The sequence below is a fragment of the Amblyraja radiata genome, chromosome 39 (genome assembly GCF_010909765.2).
Source record: "Amblyraja radiata isolate CabotCenter1 chromosome 39, sAmbRad1.1.pri, whole genome shotgun sequence".
NCBI classification, from domain to species: Eukaryota; Metazoa; Chordata; class Chondrichthyes; order Rajiformes; family Rajidae; genus Amblyraja; species Amblyraja radiata.
Window position 1 is genome coordinate 3068488 of NC_045994.1, and position 25259 is coordinate 3093746.

The 25259-nt window shown below is 47.4% G+C and overlaps 1 protein-coding gene across 1 annotated transcript in view; it reads right to left on the minus strand.

Annotated features, from left to right (window-relative positions):
• LOC116967239 (glycerol-3-phosphate acyltransferase 1, mitochondrial-like) overlaps positions 1-25259 on the minus strand; it is a 51166-nt gene that overhangs the window by 17033 nt on the left and 8874 nt on the right. Inside the window, exons 4-8 of the mRNA XM_033013696.1 lie at positions 23058-23143; positions 18078-18196; positions 10957-11027; positions 9069-9330; positions 7574-7722 (exon numbers count right to left, since the gene is read on the minus strand). Of these exons, the coding sequence (XP_032869587.1) occupies positions 7574-7722; positions 9069-9330; positions 10957-11027; positions 18078-18196; positions 23058-23143 (687 nt within the window). The remainder of the gene's footprint in view (positions 1-7573; positions 7723-9068; positions 9331-10956; positions 11028-18077; positions 18197-23057; positions 23144-25259) is intronic.

Here is a 25259-nt window from a genome sequence, read left to right on the forward strand (position 1 = left end):
CGGGCCGTGCGGGGCTGGGGAACGATGAGTTTGGAGGCTTGGTCAGGTAGGGCGTGGGAATTGATGAAGTCGGTGATGGTGCTAGAAATGGTGGCCTGGTGCTCGTCAGTGGGGTCATGGTCCAAGGGTAAGTAGGAGGAGGTGTCCGAGAGTTGGCGCGTGGCCTCAGCTTTGTAGAGATCGACGCGCCAGACTACCACGGCACCTCCCTTGTCGGCTGGTTTGATGACCCAGTCTGGGTTTGTGCGGAGTGATTCGATGGCAGTGCGTTCAGAGGGGGAAAGATTGGAGTGAGAAAGGGGAGTGGAGAAGTTGAGGCGGTTGACGTCGCGGCGGCAGTTCTGAATGAAGAGTTCCAGAGCCGGGACTTTCTGAGGGGGGTTCCACGAGGAGGGGGGGCGTTGGAGACGGGAAAAGGGGTCATCATTAGGGGGCGAGGACTCCTTCCCATGGAAGTGCGCTGTGAGGCGGAGACGATGGTAGAAGCTCTCCAAGTCATGGTGGGCGCGGAACTCATTGAGATGGGGACGGAGGGGGACAAAGGTGAGACCTCTGCTGAGGACAGACCGTTGGGTGGGGGAGAGGGGGAGGTCGGGGGGGATGGTGAACACCCGGCAAGGGTGGGAGTTGGGGCCAGAGGGAGGCAGGTGGGTAGACTGGGGACGGGGCGATGTGTGGGGGGGGGGTTGTGGGTGTTGGAGGGGTGGTGGGTGGTCAGGGGGTGGGGGGGATAGAGGGCTGTAAGGTGGGTGGGGAAGAGCGGGTGTGACATGGTTGGGGGGGGATGGGGGAGGGTCAGTGGAGCAGCCACTGAGGTTAGCACGGCTGGGCAGACGGGCGCTAGGACCCGGTGGAATTAAATCGAGGAGAGTGGGAGTAAGCAGCGTGAGGGCTGCAGGCCCAGTGCAGAGTCCAGGCTCCAGGTAAGGCGACGGCTGTGGGTTGCTGGAGGGGGGTGGAGTGGCGCGGGTCAACGGACCCGATGGTCGGAGTCCAGCGGCGCGGGTCACCGGACCCGATGGTCGGAGTCCAGTGGTAGTTGAGTCGGGGTCCGCGGGCGATGCGTGGGTGGTCCCGGTGGGCGGATGGTCGGCGGCGAGATGAATCGGGTGCGTAGCGGCGGCCATGTTGAGATAGCCCCGGTCCGGTGGCGTTGTCGGGTAGTTGGGGTCGGGTGGCGATGTCGGAGGAATCAGCGAGGGGGAGCGAGTCCAAGTTACCGTTGAAGCTGGGAGGCTGGGCGTCATCGGTAGGCAGGTGAGGGTCGGTGGCGGCATCGATGTAGAGGTCGGTGAAGGCGGCGTCCCGGTGAGTGTGGAAGTCGCTCCTAGTGGCCAAGATGGCGTCGCGGGACTCGGGCAGGCGATGCGGGCCAGAGTTGGGGCCCGGAGTTTGCGAGCGGTCGAGTCGCGGAGTGTAGGCGTCGGGAGCGGCCTGGAGTCGGGATAATTTAAGGTCCTTGGTGGAATTAAGGTAGGCCAGGAATTTTTTATTAAAGAGGTGGATCTTCCGGCGGATGAAATACAGCTGGGGTCCATTGCAGGTCTGGGTTAGTGAGGCCTGAAGTCCAGGGAGTATCGATGTGAGGTCCTGTTGGTGCCGGCGCAAATCGCAACCAGGGTGGATCTCAGTGCCCGGTTGGAGAATTGCTGGGTATGCCGGTGGATGGCCAGTCGGTACCGATGGTCCGGTTGGGGTCCGAACTGGGAGGTAGGGAACTGGAGCTGGAAGCCGTGGGGTATGAGATGATGGCGCAGGCAGGACCCGAGGAAGCAAATGTGGCTGTGGTATCGAGTCTGGGTAAGGGTATGGTCGTACAGTTGGAGGGCAGGGGGGATCACAGAAGGTGTGCAATTGGAGAGGAGGTTGTGAAACTGTCTCCGGAGAGAGGAGGAGAACTTCTTCAAAGTAGGCATACCTTGAAGAGATATCGCAGTGGAGTAGACAAAGTGTTCAAAAGGGAACTGCAGATGCTGGAATATCGAAGGTACACAAAATTGCTGGAGGAACTCAGCGGGTGCAGCAGCATCTATGGAGCGAAGGAAATAGGCGACGTTTCGGGCCGAAACCCTTCTTCAGACTGATAGGGGGTGGGGAAAGAAAGAAGGACAAAGGGAGGAGGAGGAGGAGCCCGATGGTCGGTGCGGACTCGGTGGGCCGAAGGACCCGCTTCCATGCTGCGTCTCTAGTTGTTAAGAAACGTCGTGGGGTTTTTAAATCAGAGATGTATAGTTTCAGTTGAGTTTATTGTCACATCTACAGAAATACAGTGAAAAGCTTTTTGTTGCGGGCTAACCAGTCAGCAGAAATACAATACATGATTACAAATGGGCGGCACGGTGGCACAGCGGTAGATTTGTTGCCTTACATCACTTGCAGCACCGGATACTGGGGTTCAATCAGGACTACCGGTGCTGTCTGTACGGAGTTTGTACGTTAGCCCTGTGACCGTGTGGGTTTTCTCCGAGATCTCCGGTTTCCTCCCACACTCCAAAGACGTAGAGGTATACAGGTTAATTGGCTCGGTATAAGTGTAAATTGTCCATAATGTGTGTAGGATAGTGTTAATGTGCGGGGATCGCTGGTCGGTACGGACTCAGTGGGCCGAAGGGCGCTGTATCTCTAAATCTAAAAACTAAACTAATTCATGCTATTGAAAAAAAAATCAGGTTTGACTTGGTCAAACATGTTGAATTGAATGATTCTTCACAGAGAGAAGGAATGCGGAGAGGTTTGGGGAGAGGTGCCAAAGCGTGAGCTGCTGCAGCTACAGCCAGGTTAAAGGGGTAGGAGGAGGTCTGCTGTGAAGAGCCCTGGTACTGTTGGAGGGGAGCCAGGCATAGAGGCAGCGCACACAAGGCTGACAATAATACACACAAAATGCTGAGGTAACTCTGCGCGCCAGGCAGCATCTCTGGAGAACATGGATAGGTGGCATTTCGGGTTGGGACCCTTCTTCACACTGATTCAGGAGAGTGATTGCTTTGACTGGGTGGCTCTTATTAATGTAATGAGTTATGAAGAAAACTAGGTGAATGGGCATCTAAGTGAATACACCCAGTGGGTGGAAGCACACTTTACAGAAAGGAAAGTGATTATAGTCAGGAAGTCAAACATCATGAGCCGAGTGCAACAGTGCAGGAGAAAGTATTATAGCTCCAACCATCTTCAATGCCTTCACCTAAAACCTTTCATCATCCAGGGCAGGGAAAGAACATTTACTGATGATTTTTGTTATGGATTTGTTTTTTAGACCTGAGCATCACCGGCAAGGCTGCTTGTTATTGCTCATATCCAACTGTGTGTTATACATCTCTCTATATCACCGTCGATATCTCTCGGTTCCCTTCCCCCTGACTCTCAGTCTGAAGAAGGGTTTTCGACCCGAAACGTCACCTATTCCTTTTCTCCAAAATGCTGCCTGACCCGCTGAGTTACTCCAGCATTTTGTGCCTTTCTAGTGGTTCAGAAGGTGGCTGGAGCCACTGCAGACCTCCTGCTGAAGGTAACGTAACACTCCATCCATTCTAGATGGAGTTCCAGGATTTAAACCCAGCGACGAGGAAGGAAACATCATATATTTCCAAGTTAGGATGATGTCAAGTCAAGTCAAGTTTATTTGTCACATACACATACGAGATGTGCAGTGAAATGAAAAGTGGCAATGCTCGCGGACTTTGTGCAAAAAGACAAACAAACAAACACCCAAACAAACTACAAACACAATCATAAACACACACATATTCTTTTACATATTAAATATTGGAAGGATAAAGATTCAGTAAAGTTAGTCCCTGGTGAGATAGGAGTTTACAGTCCTAATGGCCTCTGGGAAGAAACTCCTTCTCAACCTCTCCGTTCTCACAGCATGGCAACGGAGGCGTTTGCCTGACCGTAGCAGCTGGAACAGTCCGTTGCAGGGGTGGAAGGGGTCTCCCATGATTTTATTGGCTCTGGAGTTGCACCTCCTGGTGTATAGTTCCTGCAGTGGGGCGAGTGAAGTTCCCATAGTGCGTTCGGCCAAATGCACTACTCTCTGCAGAGCCTTCTTGTCCTGGGCAGAGTAATTCCCAAACCAGATGGTAATATTTCCGGACAAGATGCTTTCCACAGCCACTCAGTAGAAGCACTGGAGGATCCTCGGAGACACTCTGAATTTCCTCAACTGCCTGAGGTGGTAAAGGCGCTGCCTTGCCTTACTCACGAGTGCTGCGGCGTGTGATGTCCATGTCATATCCTCGGAGATGTGGACTCCCAGATATTTAAAACAGTTCACCCTATCCACAGGATCCCCATTTATCCTCAATGGAGTGTACGCCCTCGGATGATGTGCCCTCCTAAAGTCCACGATCAGCTCCTTAGTTTTTTTGATGTTCAAGAGGAGGCTGTTGTCCTGGCACCAGAGTGCTAGATCAGCCACCTCCTCCCGGTAGGCCTTCTCATCGTTGTCTGAGCTCAGGCCCACCACCACAGTGTCATCAACAAAATTATTGAGTTGGAGCTGAACCTAGCCACACAGTCATGTGTGTACAGGGAGTACAATAGGGGGCTGAGGACGCAACCCTGGGGTGATCATGTGCTCAGGGTGAGGGACTTCGATGTATTCCCTCCCATCTTGACTCGTTGGGGCCTGGCGGCGAGAAAGTCCAGGGCCCAGGCACACAGGGGGGTGTTGTGCCCTAATTCCAGCAGCTTCCCGGCCAGTCTGGTGGGGACTATCGTGTTGAAGGCTGAACTGAAGTCTATGAACAGCATCCTCACGTAGCCCCCCTTCTGGCTGTCAGGATGAGAGAGAGCGGTGTGCAAAACCTGGGAGACTGCATCGTCCGTGGATCTGTTTGGACGGTGTGCGAACTGTAACGGGTCCATGTTGCGAGGGAGGAAGGCGCAGATGTGTTTCTTCACCAGCCTCTCAAAGCATTTCATGACTACCGAGGTAAGGGCCACCGGACGGTAGTCATTCAGACAGGCTGGGGAGGCATTTTTTGGTACCGGTACAATGGTGGATTTTTTGAAGCAGGCAGGGACCACGGACTTGTCCAGGGAGAGGTTGAATATTGTAGTGAGCACCGGAGCTAGCTGCGTAGCAAGGACTTGAGTACTCGCCCCGAGATGCCATCGAGGCCTGCAGCTTTCCTCGAGTTCACCCGTGTCAGAGCCCTCCTCACGTCGTGCTCGGACAGCGAGAATGTGTGCACATCTCTCCCTTCAGCTTCGGTAGCCAGCCCGCTGGCAGTATGTGACTCAGAGGGGAATCTTTGTGTGCTCCCGTGTGATTGAACTGCTTTGAATCTCTTGCCAGTAGAAGCCGCCGGTTTGAGAGTTTAGTTTAGAGATACTGCACGGCAACAAGTCCTTCGGCCCACCGGGTCCGCAGATCATCGATCACCCGTTCACACTAGTTCCATGTTATCCCACTTTCTCATCCAATCCCTACACACAAGGAGGCAATTTAGCGCGGGCCAATTAATCTGCAAATCTTTACATAGACACAAAATGCTGGAGTAACTCAGCGGGATAGGCAGCATCTCTGGAGAGAAGGAATGGGTGATGGTTCGGGTCGAGACCCTACTTCAGATTGGAGAAGGGTCTCGACCCGAAACGTCATCCATTCATTCTCTCCAGAGATGCTGCCCGTCCCGCTGAGTTACTCCACATTTTGTGTCTATCTTCGATTTAAACCAGCATCTGCAGTTCCTTCCTATACAAACCGGTACATCTTTGGGATGTGGGAGGAAACCGGAGTACCCGGAGAAAACGTACACAATTACAGGGAGAACGCGCAAACTCCACACAGACAGCACCCGAGGGTCAGGGTCAAACCGGGTCTTTGGTTCTGCGAGGCAGCAGCTCCACCCGCTGCGCCACCGTGGTCACCCTAGAGGTCGTCACAGGGTGAGGGAGGTCATTGTGCTGGGTAGATGTTGTACACTGGAGCTGCCAACGTTGGAGCAAGTGAATGTTCAGGGTGGGTGATGGGCTGCCTGGATGGCGCTGAGCTTCTCCGTCATCTGAGAATTGAATTCCACTCAGCCGTGTGGAGAGTATTTCATCACACTCCAGCTTGTGTCTTGCAGATGGGTGGGAAGGGTTTGGGATGTCAGATGCAGCACAGCACTCAGCCTTCAACATTCCCAATGGATATGATTTTTTTTCACCAACAGATTTCAACATCAGTCTGATAATGAACAAATCATCATTGAACACAATAAATGCAGTTATCCCATTATTGAACCACCAGCCATTTCTAAACTGAACCTCCAACTCCATTATTGTCTCATTCCCTTATCCGCATATTAATCTCTTTACTGTCTCGAGGAACTGGAGGGACAATTTTTTTTTTGTTACACAAAGGATGGTGGGAGTATGGAACGAGCTGCCAGAGGAGGTCGTTGTAAAGGGGCTGTCCCACTTAGGCGACCTAATTGGCGAGTTTAGAAGAGTTTAGGAGAGTTTGAAAAAAATGACATGTTGAAGACCTCCTTCGACTATGTTGAAGACTAGCTACGACTAACTTCGAGAAAATTGGACACCGAATAGTGGAGAGTGAAGACGACCTCCTTCAATCTGCTTCGACCTCCCTTCGACTATGACGAAGACTATCTACGACTACCTTCGATTACCTTCGACTACCCTCGATTACCTACAAATATCATGCCGACCTACTACGACTAAACCTACGAGTAAAAAAAAGTATTGATTATTTCCATGGTGACCTTTTTTTACTCGCGGGCATTTTTCAACGTTGAAAAATACGCCGCGACCTAGCTGAGGCCTCGAGTACGCGGGGACTACTCTCGAGCATGAAGGGGAGTTACGAAGACCTCCTACAACCTCGTGTCGACCATGCTGCGAGTATGAGTCAAGGGCAAACTCGCCAGAACTCGCGGATTAGGTCGCCCAAGTGGGACAGGCCCTTAAGCAGGTACTAACCCAATATTTAAAACACATTTGGATGGGTACATGGATCGGAAAGGTTTAGAAGGAAATGGACAAAACGTAGGCAGGTGGGACTAGTGTAGATGGGACATGTTGGGCAAAGGGCCAACTGTGTCCACATGGTGTGACGCTATCATCTACTTTCACGTCCTTTAAATTTCTAGTCATATCTTGTAAGATGTTTGATCAAAGCATCCAGGTGCACTACTACCTTCCCCCGACTATCACGTGTATTAAAAAAAGGTACGAAGTGCTGGAGTAACTCAGCGTCTGTGGAGAACACGGACAGGTGCTGTTATGGATCGGGACCCTTCTTCAGAAGAGTCAGAACAGTCCCGACCAAAAATGTCACATCTCCATGTTCCCTGGGAATGCTGCCTAACCCACTGAGTTACTCCAGCATTTTGTGTTTTTATTGGAGAGCAGCATCTGCAGTTCCTTGTTTCTATATCTTGTATATTACCTCTTCTAAATAATTCTATGAATGATTGTTTTCCACAAACTGTCCCTTCAGTTGCATTTAACTTCAGACATGTTTTAACTTTGCATTGGCATCAGAATCAAGGTCGCCATCTCCTATTTTCCCAAATAACTGGATCTATTGGAAAATTTGTGGAAGAGTTTCTGGTCTTACCGGTAAAAGTAGGACTTCGCTGGGCAATAAATGACACAGCTGAACAGTTTTGCAGATAAGTTCCTCCTGACTGATTATAACTTCCAGATTGGAGTCCAGGTCTGTTATATATTTTGCTGCTTCCTTCAAAAGGGAATTTAAAGCAGAGGCTGAAATAAAAAGTGATAACAAATCAAATACAGTAACACTCCACAGTAATAGAGGGATAGGGGCCAAATGGGGCAAGCCCAAAATGCCAACTATGTCAGCCTGGCCAAGTTGGGACTTAGTAACAGACTCTATAATACCCTGCGAGTGGTAGAGTCTATGAACCACTGCAACTTTCAACATTTCTCCTCCTCAAACAAGCCACAGACGGCAAAACTGAGGCATCAACATTCCTATAACTCGCCTTCAATGAACGAGAGTATCAAAGCCCCTCAAAGCTGTATCTTAGCGTTAAAATCCACCAATTCAAAAATGACGCACAAAATTAAACCAAACTAAAAAAAAAATAGAAACAGGATATAAACTCTAATGCTGCAAATACAATAAACAGGAACTGCGCAGTTAAAAAAATGATGCAGGAGTAACTCAGCGGGTCAGGCAGCATCTGTGGACAACATGGATAGGTGACGTTTCACAGAGTGCTGGAGTAACTCAGCGGGTCAGGCAGCATCTGTGGACAACATGGATAGGTGACGTTTCACAGAGTGCTGGAGTAACTCAGCGGGTCAGGCAGCATCTGTGGACAACATGGATAGGTGACGTTTTGTCAGACTGAACATTTAATTAGCACCAGATGGTAGGGGCTACAATCTTCTCGGTGTAATCCTGTTTAGTTTAGTTTACTGTCATGTGTACCGAGGTACGGTGAAAAGCTTTTGTTGCGTGCTAACCAGTCAGCGGAAAGACTATCCTTGATTACAATCAGGTCAACCACTATGTACAGATACAGGATGAAGGGAATAACGTTTAGTGCAAGATAAAGTCCAGTAAAGTCAATAGACAATAGGTGCAGGAGTAGGCCATTCGGCCCTTCGAGCCAGCACTGCCATTCAATGTGATCATTGCTGATCATCCACAATCAGTACCCCGTTCCTGCCTTGTCCCCATATCCCCTGACTCCGCTATTTTTAATAGCCCTATTTAGCTCTCTCTTGAAAGCATCCAGAGAACCTGCCTCCACTGAGGCAGAGAATTCCACAGACTCAACACTCTCTGTGAAAAAATGTGTTTCCTCGTTTCCGTTCCAAATGGCTTACTCCTTATTCTTAAACTGTGGCCCCTGGTTCTGGATTAAAGATTAAAGTCCGATTAAAGATAGTGAGAGTGTCTCAAATAAGGTAGACAGTAGTTTAGGACAGCTCTGTAATTGTTGATAGGATGGTTCAGTTGCCTGATAACATGAAGGCTCCTCACTGAATATTACTCTGAACTCTTGCAGAAACCAAAGAACATGCAGCAGGTTTTGGCATCTGTATTTTTACTAAACACTTAGGGCAGAGTTGCTTACCAGCCACAGCTTCACATACAAAGACGGGGAGGATAGTGTTGCTGTACAAGCTGAGCTCCTGCACAGCCTTGCTGGTAGTCTTTGGTATCACAATGATATTGCTCTGTGAAAAGCTCCTGATCAGCACGCTGTCTCTCAGCAAGAACAGGGCACGCAGCACGATATCCTGGAGCTTTCCAGCGAAGCCCACATCAAAATGCCTTGCAAGAACTTCATTCATTAACCAGCAGAAATCCTTTGCCAACGTGGTAAGGAAGGCACCCTGCAAAAAGGTAATCGATTACATTAGAGCTTCTAGAGTGCATCAAATAACAGCAAAGATTAAAGTAGCCATGAAATGGCATTCATTGCTTTCATGAAGAGCAGAAATAATTTCAATTGTAACTTTCAAAGAGCAATTTATTCGAGCAAACCACAGGGAATAGCTGGGGAATGGAAATGATTAGATTGTCCTTACAAGCTTGGCACTGGAGGATGCAGATGCTGGGATCTGTAGCAAAGAAAATAGAACTGCTGGAGGAACTCAGCGGGTGAGGCAGCATCTATGGAGCGAAGGACTTGGGCAACATTTCAGGTCGAAGCCCTTCTTCAAACTGAACACCTCTTGTATTACTGTGGACTTGATTTTTTTTCTTAATTCTGTTTTGCTCTAATATCTTGGGCTTTTTTGCAGTCTTCTTTCTTTTTTAGAAATCAGCTACTGTGTGTGTGTGTGTGTGCTGCGTGTGTGTGCTGCGTGTGTGCGCGCACGTGTGTGTGTGTGTGTGTGTTGCTGCAAGCAAGATTTTAATTGAGATTGTACCTTACTGCACTCATGCATATGACAATCAACACAGCATGACTTGTTCTGGTCTAAAGAGTAATAATAATAATAATAAATTTTATTTAATGGGCGCCTTTCTGACATCTCAAGTACACCTTACATAGTAATCGGAATAACATATAATCGGAATATAACAAGTAATAAAGACATCACAGAGACACAAATTAAAAACAGAATTCAATCCAAAAACAGAAAATCAAAAACACAGTGTGAAGAGAGAGCAGCGGCAGCCAAAGCGCGCCAGCGTACACTCTCTCTTCACGGCAGCCATCTTGGACACAGACCTACAGGACTACAAATACAGAGTAGAGGGGAGGCAGCCAGTATAAAGAGATGAGAGAGTGGTTGGCAGGTGGAGGTACACTTTTTCAAAGAGGGAACACTTCTAGACTCGAAAACTTGCCCCATCCACCCCCACTCCTCTTTATACTGGCTCCTTTCATTTCGGTGAAGAATCCCATCCCGAAGCATCCACTGTCCATTCCCTCCACAGAGGCTGCACAGTGCCGCAGTTGCTGCCTCACAGCATCCGAGACCCGGGTTCGATCCTGACCTCGGGTGCTGTCCGAGTGGAGTTTGCATGTTCCCCGTGACCTCTTGGGTTTCCTCTAGATGTTCCAGTTTTCTTCCACATCCCAAAGACGTACAGGTTTGTAGGCGAATTAGCCTCTGTGAATCGCCCCAAATGTTTAAGTAGCTAAGAAAATGCTATAACATAGAACTAATGTGAACTGTTCGGCATGGATTCAGTGGGCTGAAGGGCCTGTTTCTATGCTGTATCTCTAAAACCTGACCCATTGAGTTACTCCAGCAGCTCTGCTTACAATCAGTCTGACGAAGGGTCTTGAGCTGAAACGTCACCTATCCACAGTGCCTGACCCGCAGAGTTACTCCAGCAGTTTGTCTTTGTTTTGTAAACCAGCATCTGCAGTTCCTTGTGTCGATAGCTCCGCTCCCAAGCTGCATTGATCCCGTGTTGCTAACTGCTGACGGCAGTGGGGGGGAAAGCTGTGGCCTATGTCCAGTGTGGATGTGCTCGCTGCGACCAGGGCAGAGGCAGCCTACCTGTGGGTGTTTGTGGAGCAGCAGGGAGGCCAGGATGGCAGTCGACATGATGGCGGAGCAGCACCTCGCATCTGTCGGGGAGAAAACACTGCAAGTTAGTCATAAGGTCATAGGTGATAGCAGCAGAATCTGGCCGTTCGGCCCATCACATCTACTCCACCATTCAATCACGGCTGATCTATCTCTCCCTCCTAACCCCATTCTCCTGCCTTCTCCTCATGACCCCCGACACCAGTACTAATCAAGAATATATCTATCCCTGCCATAAAAATATCCATCGACTTGGCCTCCACAGCCTTCTGTGGCAACTGTCAAAAGCCTTAGAGTGGATTCATCTCAGCTGAGCGATTACTCCCAGAATGAGCTTGTGTCTAGATCAGTCTTGGCACTGAGCTTCTGTACAGATCACCAAGTAACCTTCCCCAGAGCTAAGGTTCCACGGAATCTGATTACAGTCACCTTTTTCCCCCCCAGATACGAGTCTCCGCCTTTTCAACTTCCCTTTAATTCATTTCCAAATTACTTCAAAACCAATTTACTTCTAACCCAGAAGAGGAGTCTGCCAACTAAGGTTCAGATCAGGAACAGCTTCTCCCCAACAACCATCAAGCTATTGAACACCACGAAATGCCTGGGTTGCACTCGTGACTTCGGGGGCTTTGTTTCATTTTTGCACTATATTGGGCTTTTAATTTATTGAACTTTTTGGTATTTGTTGATCATATTATCCATTGAGTGCTGTGTTTACAAGCCTTGTGCTGCAAGCAAAAATGTCGCTGTTCTATTTCAGTACATATGACAATAAAACATTCCTGACTCTTGATTACAGATGTCCTAACTTACGCAAGTATAACTTTTGGAGGTTGTGGGGCAGGCAGCATGGTGGCGCAGCGGTTCAGTTGCTGCCTTACAACACCACAGACCCGGGGTACTATGTTTAAATACTGCTGTAATTTCTTCATGGTGAAGCCAAAATGTATAAAAATGGACCATTAAAATCTGACAATATGCACTTTAACCACGTGATTTGTTAAAATTACAAATCTCAAATTGTGGAGTACGGGGGGGGGGGGGGGGGGGGGGGTGAGTGTGCATGTGCGTGTGCGTCTTTATATAACACTTTATATATTTCTCTCTCGTTTATTATAGTTTACAATGTAATATGTTTACATATTCTGCTGTGCTGCAGCAAGTAGGAATTTCATTGTGTGTGTGTGTGTGTGTGTGTCTCTGAGATGTTCGTCAGCGTTTCACATCTTCAAGAAAACACGACGCGCTAACGGTGAAATCGTTACATATTTCGATAGAGATTTATGCCATGTCAAAAATAGCCTTATCTGAAAATTTGATTAATTATTTCTTGAGTTATTTATGAAAATGTTCACGAATGTGCTTAGCGCTGTGCTCAGCCCTTCTCGCAACATTGTTGCGATCCAAGTCGACTGAGTTCTGCTCGGCCGAGCACGTGCAAATGCATTTTGTTTTAAAGCTTAAAAATGTACCAGGCCTCCCATCTGACCAGGACCCAACTGGCCCCCCCTTGGTCTAGTATACTTATAAAACTCTGATCTTGGATGTGTATTTATTTGTGTGATGTTCATGTGCGTTTCACATCTCCTCGAAAACACGATGCGCTAAACTGTACGAGATAATTCAAGAGCTCTCCCGAGTTTAAAAAAAAATCAAACTCATGGAAGCACGTAGAATGTACGTAGCGGGTACGTCGGAGCTCGGGACGTCTCTTAGAGGCTCGTAACGCTAACGGCAGGTACTCTGGAAACATGGTAAGCTCGTGAAGACTCGTGAAGATTTTTCAACATGTCGAAAAATGTCCACGAGAGCCCCGAGTGCCTTCAAGTGACTATTACCGTAATTCTCCGAGTTCGAATCAGGGCAAACTTGGGAGAACTCTTGAATTACCTCGTAGTGGTACTTTTTATGCACGCTTTGACAATGCCACCCCGCCATCCATGCCTCCCCCCCCACCTAACTCAGCACCATTCACCATCTCTGAGGAGGTGGTTAGGGCGGCCTTCAAAAATCTTAATAAAAGAAAAGCGGCAGGGCCTGACAACCTCAGCCCCGCTGCTCTCAACCACTGTGCAGCTCAGCTGGCCCCTGTGTTCACCTCCATCTTTAACACCTCCCTCAGCCAATGTAGAGTCCCGCAGTGTTTTAAATCATCCATTATCATCCCTGTGCCCAAGTCCTCCAAGGTGAGCTGCCTGAACGATTATAGACCTGTGGCATTAACATCAGTCGCCATGAAGGCCTTTGAGCACATAGTCCTCACCCATCTGAAAACCCACACTGCCCCCATCATGGACCCTTTCCAATTTGCATATAGGGCCTGTTGAGGATGCTATCAACTTAGCTCTTCACTATTCCATTCATCATCTGGAATCACCGAACACCTATGCACGCATCCTGTTTATAGATTTTAGCTCGGCCTTTAATACTATACACCCGATTAAACTCTACAATAAAATGTTGGACATGAGCATCCACCCAGCCATGTGCCATTGGATTCTACACTTTCTAACAAACAGACAGCAAAGAGTCAAGGTGGGTGAAAAACTCTCCAGCCCTTTGACTCTCAATATAGGAGCCCCCCAAGGGTGCGTTCTGTCACCCCAGCTCTTCTCACTTTACACCAACAACCTCACATCCCAATGCAGCTCAGTTAAAATTTTTAAATATGCAGACGACACAACAATAATTGGCCTTATCTCAGACAACAAAGAATCACAATACCATCTAACAGTCGATAGCGCAGTCAAATGGTGCGCAGACAACAACCTCCAGCTTAATACTTCAAAAACCTTAGAAATCATCATAGATTTCAGACGCAATCAAAACCACAAACCCCCGGTCCATGTCAACTCTCACCCCATAACCTCCACGAACTCATTTAAGTTTTTAGGCACCTATATCTCCAATAATCTAAAATGGCACATCAATGCAGACCACGTCATCAAGAAAGGTCAACAACGCCTATATTTCCTCAGACAGCTCAAAAAGTTCAGAGTCGATAAACACCTCCTGGTCCGTTTCTATCAATCAATCATTGAAAGCATCATCACCTCCTCAATCACAGTCTGGTACGGTAACACCGATAGTCACTCACTACACAGAATACAACGCATTGTCTCCAAGGCCTCCAGGATCATCAACTCCCCCCTCCCCTCAATCCATTCCAGTTATCTCCAACGTACCTCAAAACGGGCAAAAAAGATCATCCAGCAAATCACCTTTTTCAGTCTCTCCCTTCGGGGAGGCGCCTCAGGTCACTTGCTACTAAAACCACCCGATTTAAAAACAGTTTCTTCCCCTCAGCAATAAGAACTCTCAATTCCGTCCAATAATCAGACAATAATATGACTTTTGATGTATACAGTGTCTTGTCTATGGTCTTTGTTTGTTCTTTTGCACTATGTATTGTTGGTGTAGTGACCCTTAACGGTGAAATTTTTACATATTCCGATAGAGATTTACGTTGAAGTCAAAAATCACCTTGTCTGAAAATTTCATGCATTATTTCTTGAGTTATTTATGAAAATGTTCAAAAATCTCTAAAAAATGGGAAAAGGCGCCTTTTGCTTATTCCTTGTGCTTAGCCCTGCTCGCGACATTGTTACTAACCAAGTACACTGAGTTCTGCTACCAAGCAAATGCAAATGCATTTTTTTTTAAAGTTTAAAAATGAGGGAGGCCGAACAAGGCGAAATGAGCAGCCCCTGTGCAGTTGTCGGCTCTGGGTGTGTGCTGGAATATTGCGTTGGGGGAACGGGTTGTGTTGGAGAAAGGGGAACAGGTTGCGTTGGGGGACCAGGCCTCCCATGGGTCACACTTGGTCTAGTAGGACAATAAAACCCCCTTGACATTCACAAACTAGGGCAGTTGTTTAGGAGGGTGATGGAGGCCTATCAATTAGAGAAAAAATGGGTGGAGATGATGCAAGAAAATAAAATATTTGGACAGTAAATGATCAGTATTCTGTGCACAGAGAAGAGGGCACAACTAAACAGTGTACTTGAAATGTGTAGGAAGCAACTGCAGATGCTGGCTTACACCGACGATAGACAAAAAATGCTGGAGTAACTCAGCGGGATAGGAGCATCTCTGGAGAGGACTGGGTGATGTCTTAGGTTGAGACACTTCTCTCCTCACCCATTCCTTCTCTCCAGAGATGCTGCCTGTCCCGCTGAGTGACTCCAGCATTGTGTGTCTGCCAGACAGTATACTCACTCATTCAATGGTGCGCCGCATGACCAAGTGAACAGGTCACAGTGGGTCAAGCAGTTGTCCAAGAACTATTTGCTTGGGGCCAAGTCCAATTTGATGATTCATTTCTCAACAATACATGAACTCCAGCATCCTAATTCCGAGGTCAGCTCTGGGTACCCCCCACCCCCACTTCCGTCAGGTCACCCTACGAGCGTTGCCACGTGGCGGGAGCTTGTGGTTGAGGGAGCAGAGAGAGCGAGCAGCATGGATACGGCGTGAGTTTGAGTACCGGGCCCATCCCCTGTGCACCACGTGTGGGGTTCGGGAGTCTGTGGTTCCCCGGCTGGTGAATTCCCACTGATTTAACCCCCACCCCAACCAACGCCCCTGTTTTTCCCCACCCAGCCTTGGGTTAAACTAGTTCATATTCTCCCCCCACCCCTGATCATAGCGGACAATCAGCACTAACAGCCCCTGCATCAGTCTGAAGAAGGTTTCGGCCCGAAACGTTGCCTCTTTCCTTCGCTCCATGGATGCTGCCGCACCCGCTGAGTTTCTCCAGTAATTTTGTCTACCTTCCATTCTCCAGCATCTGCAGTTCCTTCTTGATTACTAACAGAAGAGACTCATCCCCACCCCCTCCCCGTGGTCCAGTTTTGTGAGGGTTTACTGTACTTCGATCAGGCCTCCCTCCCCTCCATCTTCCATCTCCGACGTTCCAGAAAAACAATCCAAGTTTGTCCAAACTCTCCTTCCAGCTAATACTCCCCGATCCAGACAGCATCTGGTAAAGATACACATTATTCCAGGGACAATGCACCTTGGTTTTTTCCCCCCCGTGTGAGTTTCATGCACGCTTTTATATAACAAGCAAAACCTTGACCCGCTGGGAGGATGAGGAAGGGTGCCAGAGCAATGTAATTGCAGGGGTTTGCAGAGAATTGGTTTAATACAAACTGCTAACTTCTTGGAACAGCTTGGGGACTTGTGCGCAGACAGAGAGCAGCTTGTGTTCTGGAGATTACAACTGATAAGAACATAGAGACAACGGTGAACAACAAAGCAACAAACATGGTATGAAAGTAATGAGGTAATGTACACGACCATGCCCCTGGGATCAGGACCAGTCTGGAAGGACACAATACCCTATGGACGATTGGTGTTAAGCCAGTAAGAGACGCCACAAAGATTGATCGCAGAAACAGCATAACCATCCTCTATTGATACAGAAATCTGTTTTCAGCTGTCTTTTGTTCAGCCTTTAGTAATGACTCTGCAGTCTTTTGACTATTAATTGCGTTATATTCAGTTTTTTTGTCACACTGCTGAATTTTAAATGCTTTATTCTCATACCATGTAACCACTGCACCGGTTAAAAAGTTTTAGACGCTATCCACTGGGCTCGGTGAATCATTGAGAATTCAATTATCTAACATAATCAAGACCCGGGATGGCAGGACTGTCATATGCTGAGAGAATGGAGCGGCTGACCTTGTATACTTTAGAAGGATGAGAGGGTATCTTATTGAAACATATAAGATTATCAAGGGTTTGGACACGCTGGAGGCAGGAAACATGTTCCCGATGTTGGGGGAGTCCAGAACCAGGGGTCACAGTTTAAGAATAAGGGGTAAACCAATTAGAACGGAGATGAGGAAACACTTTTTCACACAGAGAGTTGTGAGTCTGTGGAATTCTCTGCCTCAAAGGGCAGTGGAGGCGGATTCTCTGGATACTTTCAAGAGAGAGCTGGATAGGGCTCTTAAAGATTGCGAAGTCAGGGAATATGGGGAGAAGGCAGGAACAGGGTACTGATTGGGAATGATCAGCCATGATGACATTGAATGGCGGTGCTGGCACGAAGGGCCGAATGGCCTACTCCTGCACCTATTGTCTATTGTTGAAGACAGAACTTCATGCAGACCAGAATTCGGCTAAACTCTCATCCCAGAGCAGTAGTTACATTGCCACACTGCTCACGGCCAGATTAACATGTTTAAGTTTTGAGTTTTAGAGATACAGTGCGGAAACATGCCCTTCAGCCCACTGAGTCTGCACCAATTCCTCACACACTGGCACTATCCTACACACTAGGGACAAGTTACAATTTTTACCAAAGCCAAATAACCAACAAACCTGTGCGTTTTTGGAAGGTGGGAGGAAACCAGAGCACCCGGGAAAACCCACATGGTCATGGGGAGAAAGTACAAAACTCAATACAGACAGTACCCGTCGTCAGGATCGAACACGGGTCGCTGATGCTGTAAGGCAGCAACTGTACCGCTGCGCCACCGTGCCGCCCCGAGATCAGACAATGAAATTCATCGAGCTTGATGGTAAGTGTGGATAGGAGCAAATTTAAGAGTTAGAGATCCAGGCCCTTCGGCCCATGCTGATCATTGATAACCCGTTCACACTTGTTCTATGTTATCCCACTTTCTCATCCGCTCCCTACACACTAGAGACAATTTACAGAGGGCCAATTAACCTACAAACCAGAAACTGGAGCACCCGGAGGGAACCCACGCAGTCACAGGGTGAGCTCCCCACATAGTGTCCATGGGCTCATTGATCACTCGTTCACACGAGTTTTATTTCATCCCACTGTTTCCATCCACTCCCAATACATCAGGGGCAATTTCAACCGAGTCATTAACTTACAAACCCAAAGAGGTTTGGGATGTGGGGGGGAGCACCTGGAGGAAACCCACAGGATGAACATGCAAACTCCGCAGTCAGCATCCGAGGTCTGGAAAGAACCCGGGACTCTGGCATTCAGGCAGCAGCTCTACCACTGTGCATTTATTGAAAGAACTAAATTGGTGCAGAAGAACATGTGAAGTTATTTTCCTCATTCACCAATGCCAAATGTTACCATGGTCAGTCGATCTTACTGTGAATCAGGTGCTTTCCCAGATCAGCAACTAGTGTTTGGTGTCGCTTGTCGAGTTGAGTCCAACCTTCACCGTTCACAAGCCAGTCCTGGGACTTCTCGCAGAACACAGAGTCAGAGCTGCAATAGAACGTCTTCCATCAACAAACGGAACTGAGAAATTGTCCCACAAAGCTACGGATTTTCCCAGGTTTATTTTATGATCAACAAACAGGGAGTCAATCCCTATTTAGCAAAATAACATCAGGTTAGTTTAATCACAACTTCACAAGAGTAATGCTTGTATTTTTTGGCCCGTAATATTAGGCTCTTTTCCATGCTTTGGAGCAATAGACTTATGCAGCACGGAAACAGGCCCTTCAACTTTTCCTATCCATGTACATCCACGTATCTTATAAATGTTGTTACTGCCTAAACTATCTCCTCTGGCAGCTTGCTCCATGTACCCATCACCCTCTGAATTATCCTGTCCAGGCACGGAAATCGCTATCAAAACATGGGGGGAGACAAAATTTATTGGTGGCCGCGAGCACGCATGCGCACACACACGAGGTTTTGGCCGTGGGCCCTGTGGATAGTAACATCGGAATCTGACCAGGTTGGTCACCGACTCTGAACTCCAGCAACAGCAGCTTCGTCCGCCCCGAATCGTGGGGCTTGAATCGGCCCATTCACGGGGTCTTTCATCGGCCGGCGGGGGCTTCAACATCGGGAGCCTCGATGGCCTCGATGCAGCAGCTTGATTTTAAGCAGCACCGGGCGCTGAAAGGCCCCACGAAAGGGTCGATTCAGCCCTTATAAAGCGTCTGATAAAGTCCGGATAAAACATGGGGGGGATTGCCCCCACCTCTCAAAGCATGGGGGGACGTGTTCCCCCCCCCCCAGGATTTCCGCCCATGATCCTGTCTGCCTTTAGCGGGTTTCAAAAATGTGCATGAGAAGCAAACAGGGACTGCGGTCCTGACTATGCTGCTCCTCAAACCTGCACAGAGTCTAGTGATAACAGTGCAGGGAACCACAGAGAGATCAGAGTGAGAGTGGGAATAGAATTGAAAGCACCAGTATTGTCAAGGCATTTCAATAGCATTGCTTAACTAGTCCCTATTTTCTCGAGTTGAGTATATAAAATTATGTGAAGCATGGACAAGAGGAACTGTGTCTTTGTCCAGAAGAGGGTCTGTATCAATGGAAGTGTGGAAAATCAATGGGATGCAGTCAAGCTACAGTTCAGTAAAATGGAAAATACCTCTGAGGCGCCTGTGTGACACTTTGTCATCAGAGCAAGTACAATGGAGAAGGTGGAATTGGGAGAATGCAATGGAATTCTTCTCATGAAACATAAATGGAGTGGCCGGTCGAGAGAAACTGTAGCAAAAGACCGGGATGTTTGCGATGAGCCTATGTCCTGTGATGATGGTTCAGATTCAGAAAGTAAGGGGGAGTCAGAGATGGAGGATATGAAGGTGAGAGGAGGATGGAAATTGGATATTTACAACTTGTCGATTGTGTAGATAGCTGTATGGTCGCTGACGTACTGGAAAAATTGTGGCTTGAACGGAACTGAGAGAAAAAAACATTCTGTAAAACATTAATTCCCCATAAACAAACTGTTGATTTGGTAAAAGGGAGTGTATCTGAAGGAGAAGTCACTCAATTTTAATATTAAATTCTAATTTTCTGATCATTTAAATCCCAATTTGGGATCATTTAATACTTTTCATTTTCTTCTTCAATCACAATATATTATCTGCCTCAAAATCCACTTGCGATTAAGCCTTCCATGTTATAATATCTCAATGAAACCGCTCTTACAGTGAAGGGTCCCGTCACAAAACATCACCTATCCATGTTCTCCAGAGATCCTGCCTGATCCACTCAGTTACTCCAGTGCTTTGTGCCTTTTTTTGTCAACCAGCATCTACAGTTCCTTTTATCTCTTACAGCTTCTCTCTTTAGTGATTGTGCATTAGTGCTCGGGAGATGCATTAGTGATAATTTTTCAAAACTCTTTAGATTCTGGAGTAGTTCCTGAGGATTGGAGGGTAGCTGATGTAACCCCACTTTTTAAAAAGGAAGGGAGAGAGAAAACGGGGAATTACAGACCAGTTAGTCTAACATCGGTAGTGGGTAAAATGCTAGAGTCAGTTATTAAAGATGGGATAGCAGCACATTGGGAAAGTGGTGAAATCATTGGACAAAGTCAGCATGGATTTATGAAAGGTAAATCATGCCTGACGAATTTTATAGAATTTTTCGAGGATGTAACTAGTAGAGTGGATAAGGGCGAACCAGTGGATGTGTTATATCTGGACTTCCAGAAGGCTTTCGACAAGGTCCCACATAAGAGATTAGTATACAAACTTAAAGCACACGGTATTGGGGGATCAGTATTGATGTGGATAGAGAACTGGCTGGCAGACAGGAAGCAAAGAGTCGGAGTAAACGGGTCCTTTTCAGAATGGCAGGCAGTGACTAGTGGGGTACCGCAAGGCTCGGTGCTGGGACCCCAGCTATTTACAATATATATTAATGATTTGGACGAGGGAATTGAAGGCAACATCTCCAAGTTTGCAGATGACACAAAGCTGGGGGGCAGTATTAGCTGTGAGGAGGATGCTAGGAGGCTGCAAGGTGACTTGGATAGGTTGGGTGAGTGGGCAAATGCATGGCAGATGCAGTATAATGTGGATAAATGTGAGGTTATCCACTTTTGTGGCAAAAACAGGAAAGTAGACTATTATCTGAATGGTGGCCGATTAGGAAAAGGGGAGATGCAACGAGAGCTGGGTGACATGGTTCATCGGTCATTGAAAGTAGGCATGCAGATGCAGCAGGCAGTGAAGAAAGCGAATGGTATGTTAGCATTCATAGCAAAAGGATTTGAGTATAGGAGCAGGGAGGTTCTACTGCAGTTGTACAGGGTCTTGGTGAGACCACACCTGGAGTATTGCATACAGTTTTAGTCTCCTAATCTGAGGAAAGACATTTTTGCCATAGAGGGAGTACAGAGAAGGTTCACCAGACTGATTCCTGGGATGTCGGGACTTTCATATGAAGAAAGACTGGATAGACTCGGCTTGTACTCGCTAAAATTTAGAAGATTGAGGGGGGATCTTATAGAAACTTACAAAATTCTTAAGGGGTTGGACAGGCTAGATGCAGGAAGATTGTTCCAGATGTTGGGGAAGTCCAGAACAAGGGGTGACAGTTTAAAGATAAGGGGGAAGTCTTTTAGGACCGAAACATTTTTCACACAGAGTGGTGAATCTCTGGAATTCTCTGCCACAGAAGGTAGTTGAGGCCTGTTCATTGGCTATATTTAAGATGGAGTTAGATGTGACCCTTGTGGCTAAGGGGTATGGAGAGAAGGCAGGTACAGGATACTGAGTTGGATGATCAGCCATGATCATATTGAATGGCGGTGCAGGCTCGAAGGGCCGAATGGCCTACTCCTGCACCTATTTTCCATGTTTATTTTTGTAATGCTAACCTTTTAACAAAGTCCCCAACTTAATCATTTGCTGACCAACAGAAACTATCTGCTACTAGTTCTGTTGAAAGCTTGAATAACTTTGAAAATCTTTACTTTTCATCTTTGTTCATGCAGTGGAAAATAGCTTTTCTGAACAATGTTCTCTTTTATCCGAAATGTAATGCGTATCTGAGAGCAGACCAGATTTGAACAAGGTTTAAGAAGGAACTGCGGATGCTGGAAAAATCGAACGTAGACAAAAATGTTGGAGAAACGCAGCGGGCGAGGCAGCATCTATGGATGGAAGGAATAGACGACGTTTCGGGTCGAGACCCTTCCTCAGACTGATGTGGGGGTGAGGGGAGCGGGAAGAAGAAAGGAAGAGGCGGAGACAGTAGGCTGTGGGAGAGCTGGGAAGGGGAGGGGAAGGAGGGAGAAAGCAGGGACTACCTGAAATTGGAGAAGTCAATGTTCATACTGCTGGGGTGTAAACTACCCAAGCAAAATATGAGGTGCTGCTCCTCCAATTTGGGGTGGGCCTCACTCTGGCCATGGAGGAGGCCCAGGACGATAAAAAAATGCTGGAGAAACACAGCGGGTGAAGGAATCGTTGGCCTATTACTGCTCAGCATCAGCTTGCAATAGTACTAATCACGCAGTAGCTAACATTCATTTCTAATACAGAAATTAGGGCATCACAGTGATGCAGCTGGCAGAACTGTTGCCTCACAGCGCTAGAGACCTGGGTTCGATCCTGACCTCGGGTGCTGCCTGCGTGGAGTTTGCACGTTCTCCCTGTGACCACGTGGGTTTCCTCCGGGCGCTCCCGTTTCCTTCCACACCCCTAAGATGTGCGGGTGTGTAGGTTAATTGGCCATCTGTAAATTGTCCTTGGTGTGTAGGGAGCGGATGTGAAAGTGGCATGACATAGAGCTAGCGTGAACGGGTGATAGATGGTCAGCGTGAACTCGGCGAGTCAAAGGGTCTGTTTCCATGCTGTACCTCTAAACTAAATGGTTGGGGAAGTCCAGAACAAGGGGCCACAGTTTAAGAATAAGGAGTAAGCCATTTAGAATGAAGACGAGGAAACACTTTTTCTCACAGAAAGTGGTGAGTCTGTGGAATTCTCTGCCTCAGAGGGCAGTGGAGGCAGGTTCGCTGGATGCTTTCAAGAGAGAGCTAAATAGGGCTCTTAAAAATAGCGGAGTCAGGGGATATGGGGAGAAGGCAGTAACGGGGTACTGATAGGGGATGATCAGCCATGATCACATTGAATGGCGGTGCTGGCTCGAAGGGCCAAATGGCCTACTCCTGCACCTATTGTCTATTGTCTAAATAACATAAAATGAAGGTGTTTTCATTTAGAATAGAATAGAATAGAATAGAATTTATTCCATATTGAGGGAGAGATACAATTACCCAATTAATAGAGCCTTTTAATTTACAAAGTATAACACAATACTGTTGCCATTATGATGAGCAAACTTAGTTGATTACAGCAGCACTCACCTGTATCCAAGTATGTATGGCAGTAAGATTCTCTGTAGAGGCACTGCAGGGGGACGGAAGTGAATCCCATCATTTTCTACGTAATCCTAGTGTAGAAGAAGAACCCAATAGATCAGACACAACACCAGGCCGCCTGCCTGCGTACACCAGTGAATCATTCACAACAAAGTGGAAACCTTTCACGGTACTTCAGGTAAGGAGTAGATGACTTGGTCCTTGGGGACAGCTCGGACATCATGGCTCATCTTCTACCTCAACAGAAATTTCCTGTACTATTCCCGCAATACTCGTTTCCCTCAATATCTAGAAATGAATCAACCTAGTTCTTGAACAAACTCACAGACTGAGTCTTTGCAGTCTCCACATCAGGGAATTCCAAAGATTCACCATCCTCTGCATGAAGGAATTTCCCAACTCAGTCCTAAGTGATCTACTTGCTATTCTGTAGATAGACACAAAAAGCTGAAGAAAAGGAATAGATCCTTCTTCAGTCTGAATAAGGGTCTCAGCCCAAAACGTCACCTATTCCTTCTCTCCAGAGATGCCGCCTGACCCGCTGAGTTACTCCAGCTTATTGTGCCTATCTTCAGTTTAAACCACCATTTGCAGTTCCTTCCTAGGTGTTACCCAATCTGTGACCCTTGTTACTAGACCTGATGGTCAGGGCAATCGTCCTCCTCTCAACCAGCCAGTCTTATAAGTTCTTCTCGTTCTCTAAACTCTGCAGAGCCGAACCTAACCTGCTCACAAAGAAAAGACACAAAGTGCTGAGTAACTCAGCAAGTCAGGCAGCATCGATGACATGGATCGGTGACATTTTAGGTCTGGACCCTTCTTCAGACTCTCTCGCTCTCTCTCACTCCTACTCTATTCACTCTCTTCTCCTACAGCAAACCAATGTAATGAATATTTGCTGCACTTCCTCTGTGGTATATCCATTCGTAGGACAGGGGATCAAAACTACGCACAATGCTTCTCCGAAGTCCTATATATAATTACAGCAAGATGTCCTTACTTATGTACTCGGAATAAAGACTGACATACCACTTGCATTCCTTAATCCTTTGCTCCAGCTGCAGAGTTCAGTGACTTTGTCAACAAGGAGACCATTTGAATATTAATATTTCCTTAACACAAAAAAAAACCTCTGCTTTGACTGCTGAAGAAACTAAATTCATTTTCACATCATGTTGCATCTGCCATATTCTAGCCTGCTCACTCATCTGGATTACCAAAGGCTGTGAAATACCAGTGGACATACAGAGGAGGTGGTTATTCACCTTATATGAGCTCCTCTTGATAAGTCAACACCTTTGCAAGTGCTTCCCTGTCCTCTCTCATATCGCCCCTCCCAGCATAGGCAGAAGGGAGAGGATTATGAAAGATTGGTGCACCATCGAGGCTAACCCTGACCTTCCCATCCATGCTGACTTGGACAATCTGCCCAACATGCGCCTGAAGTCTCACAAACCCTTCTGGTCTTCAGTCAAATCCCTGGAAGACTTTGACTCCAAGACTGAATGGCGCAGAGCCTGGAAAGATGCCAACACCAACAACGGAGAGGCCATCACAGACCCCATAGTGACACCATCGGGCTTTGACCTCCATCGCAGGCAATGGCTAACCCTGAACAGAACCCGCACCCTCCATGCAAGAATAGCCCATCACCTGCATCAGTGGGGGATGACAGACAGCCCTGCTTGCAACTGCGGACATCCAGACCACACCATCCCACACATCTTGAATGACTGCCCACTGAGGCTTTTCCCTGGTGACATCAAAGTCATCCACCCAGCAACTGATGCTGTCCTGGCCTGGATGTCTACCCTTGACCTACAACTTTAGGCTGTGCACGCCATACGCAAGAGGATGATTTTATAAATCTCTATAAGATCACCCTTCAGCCTCCTATTTACCAGGGAATAAAGTCCTAGCCTTTCCAGCCTCTCCTTATAACTCAAACCCACCGCCCTCAGTAACATCCTCGTAAACCTTTAAGAAGGAACCGCACATGCTGGAAAAATCGAAAATAGATTAAAAAACGCTGGAGAAACTCAGCGGGTGAGGCAGCATCTATGGAGAAAAGGAGTAGGCGACGTTGCGGGTCGAGACCCTTCTTCAGACTGATGCTGCCTCACTCGCTGAGTTTCTCCAGCATCTTTTGTCTATCGTCGTAAACCTTCACTTCTTTGTGTCACTTTC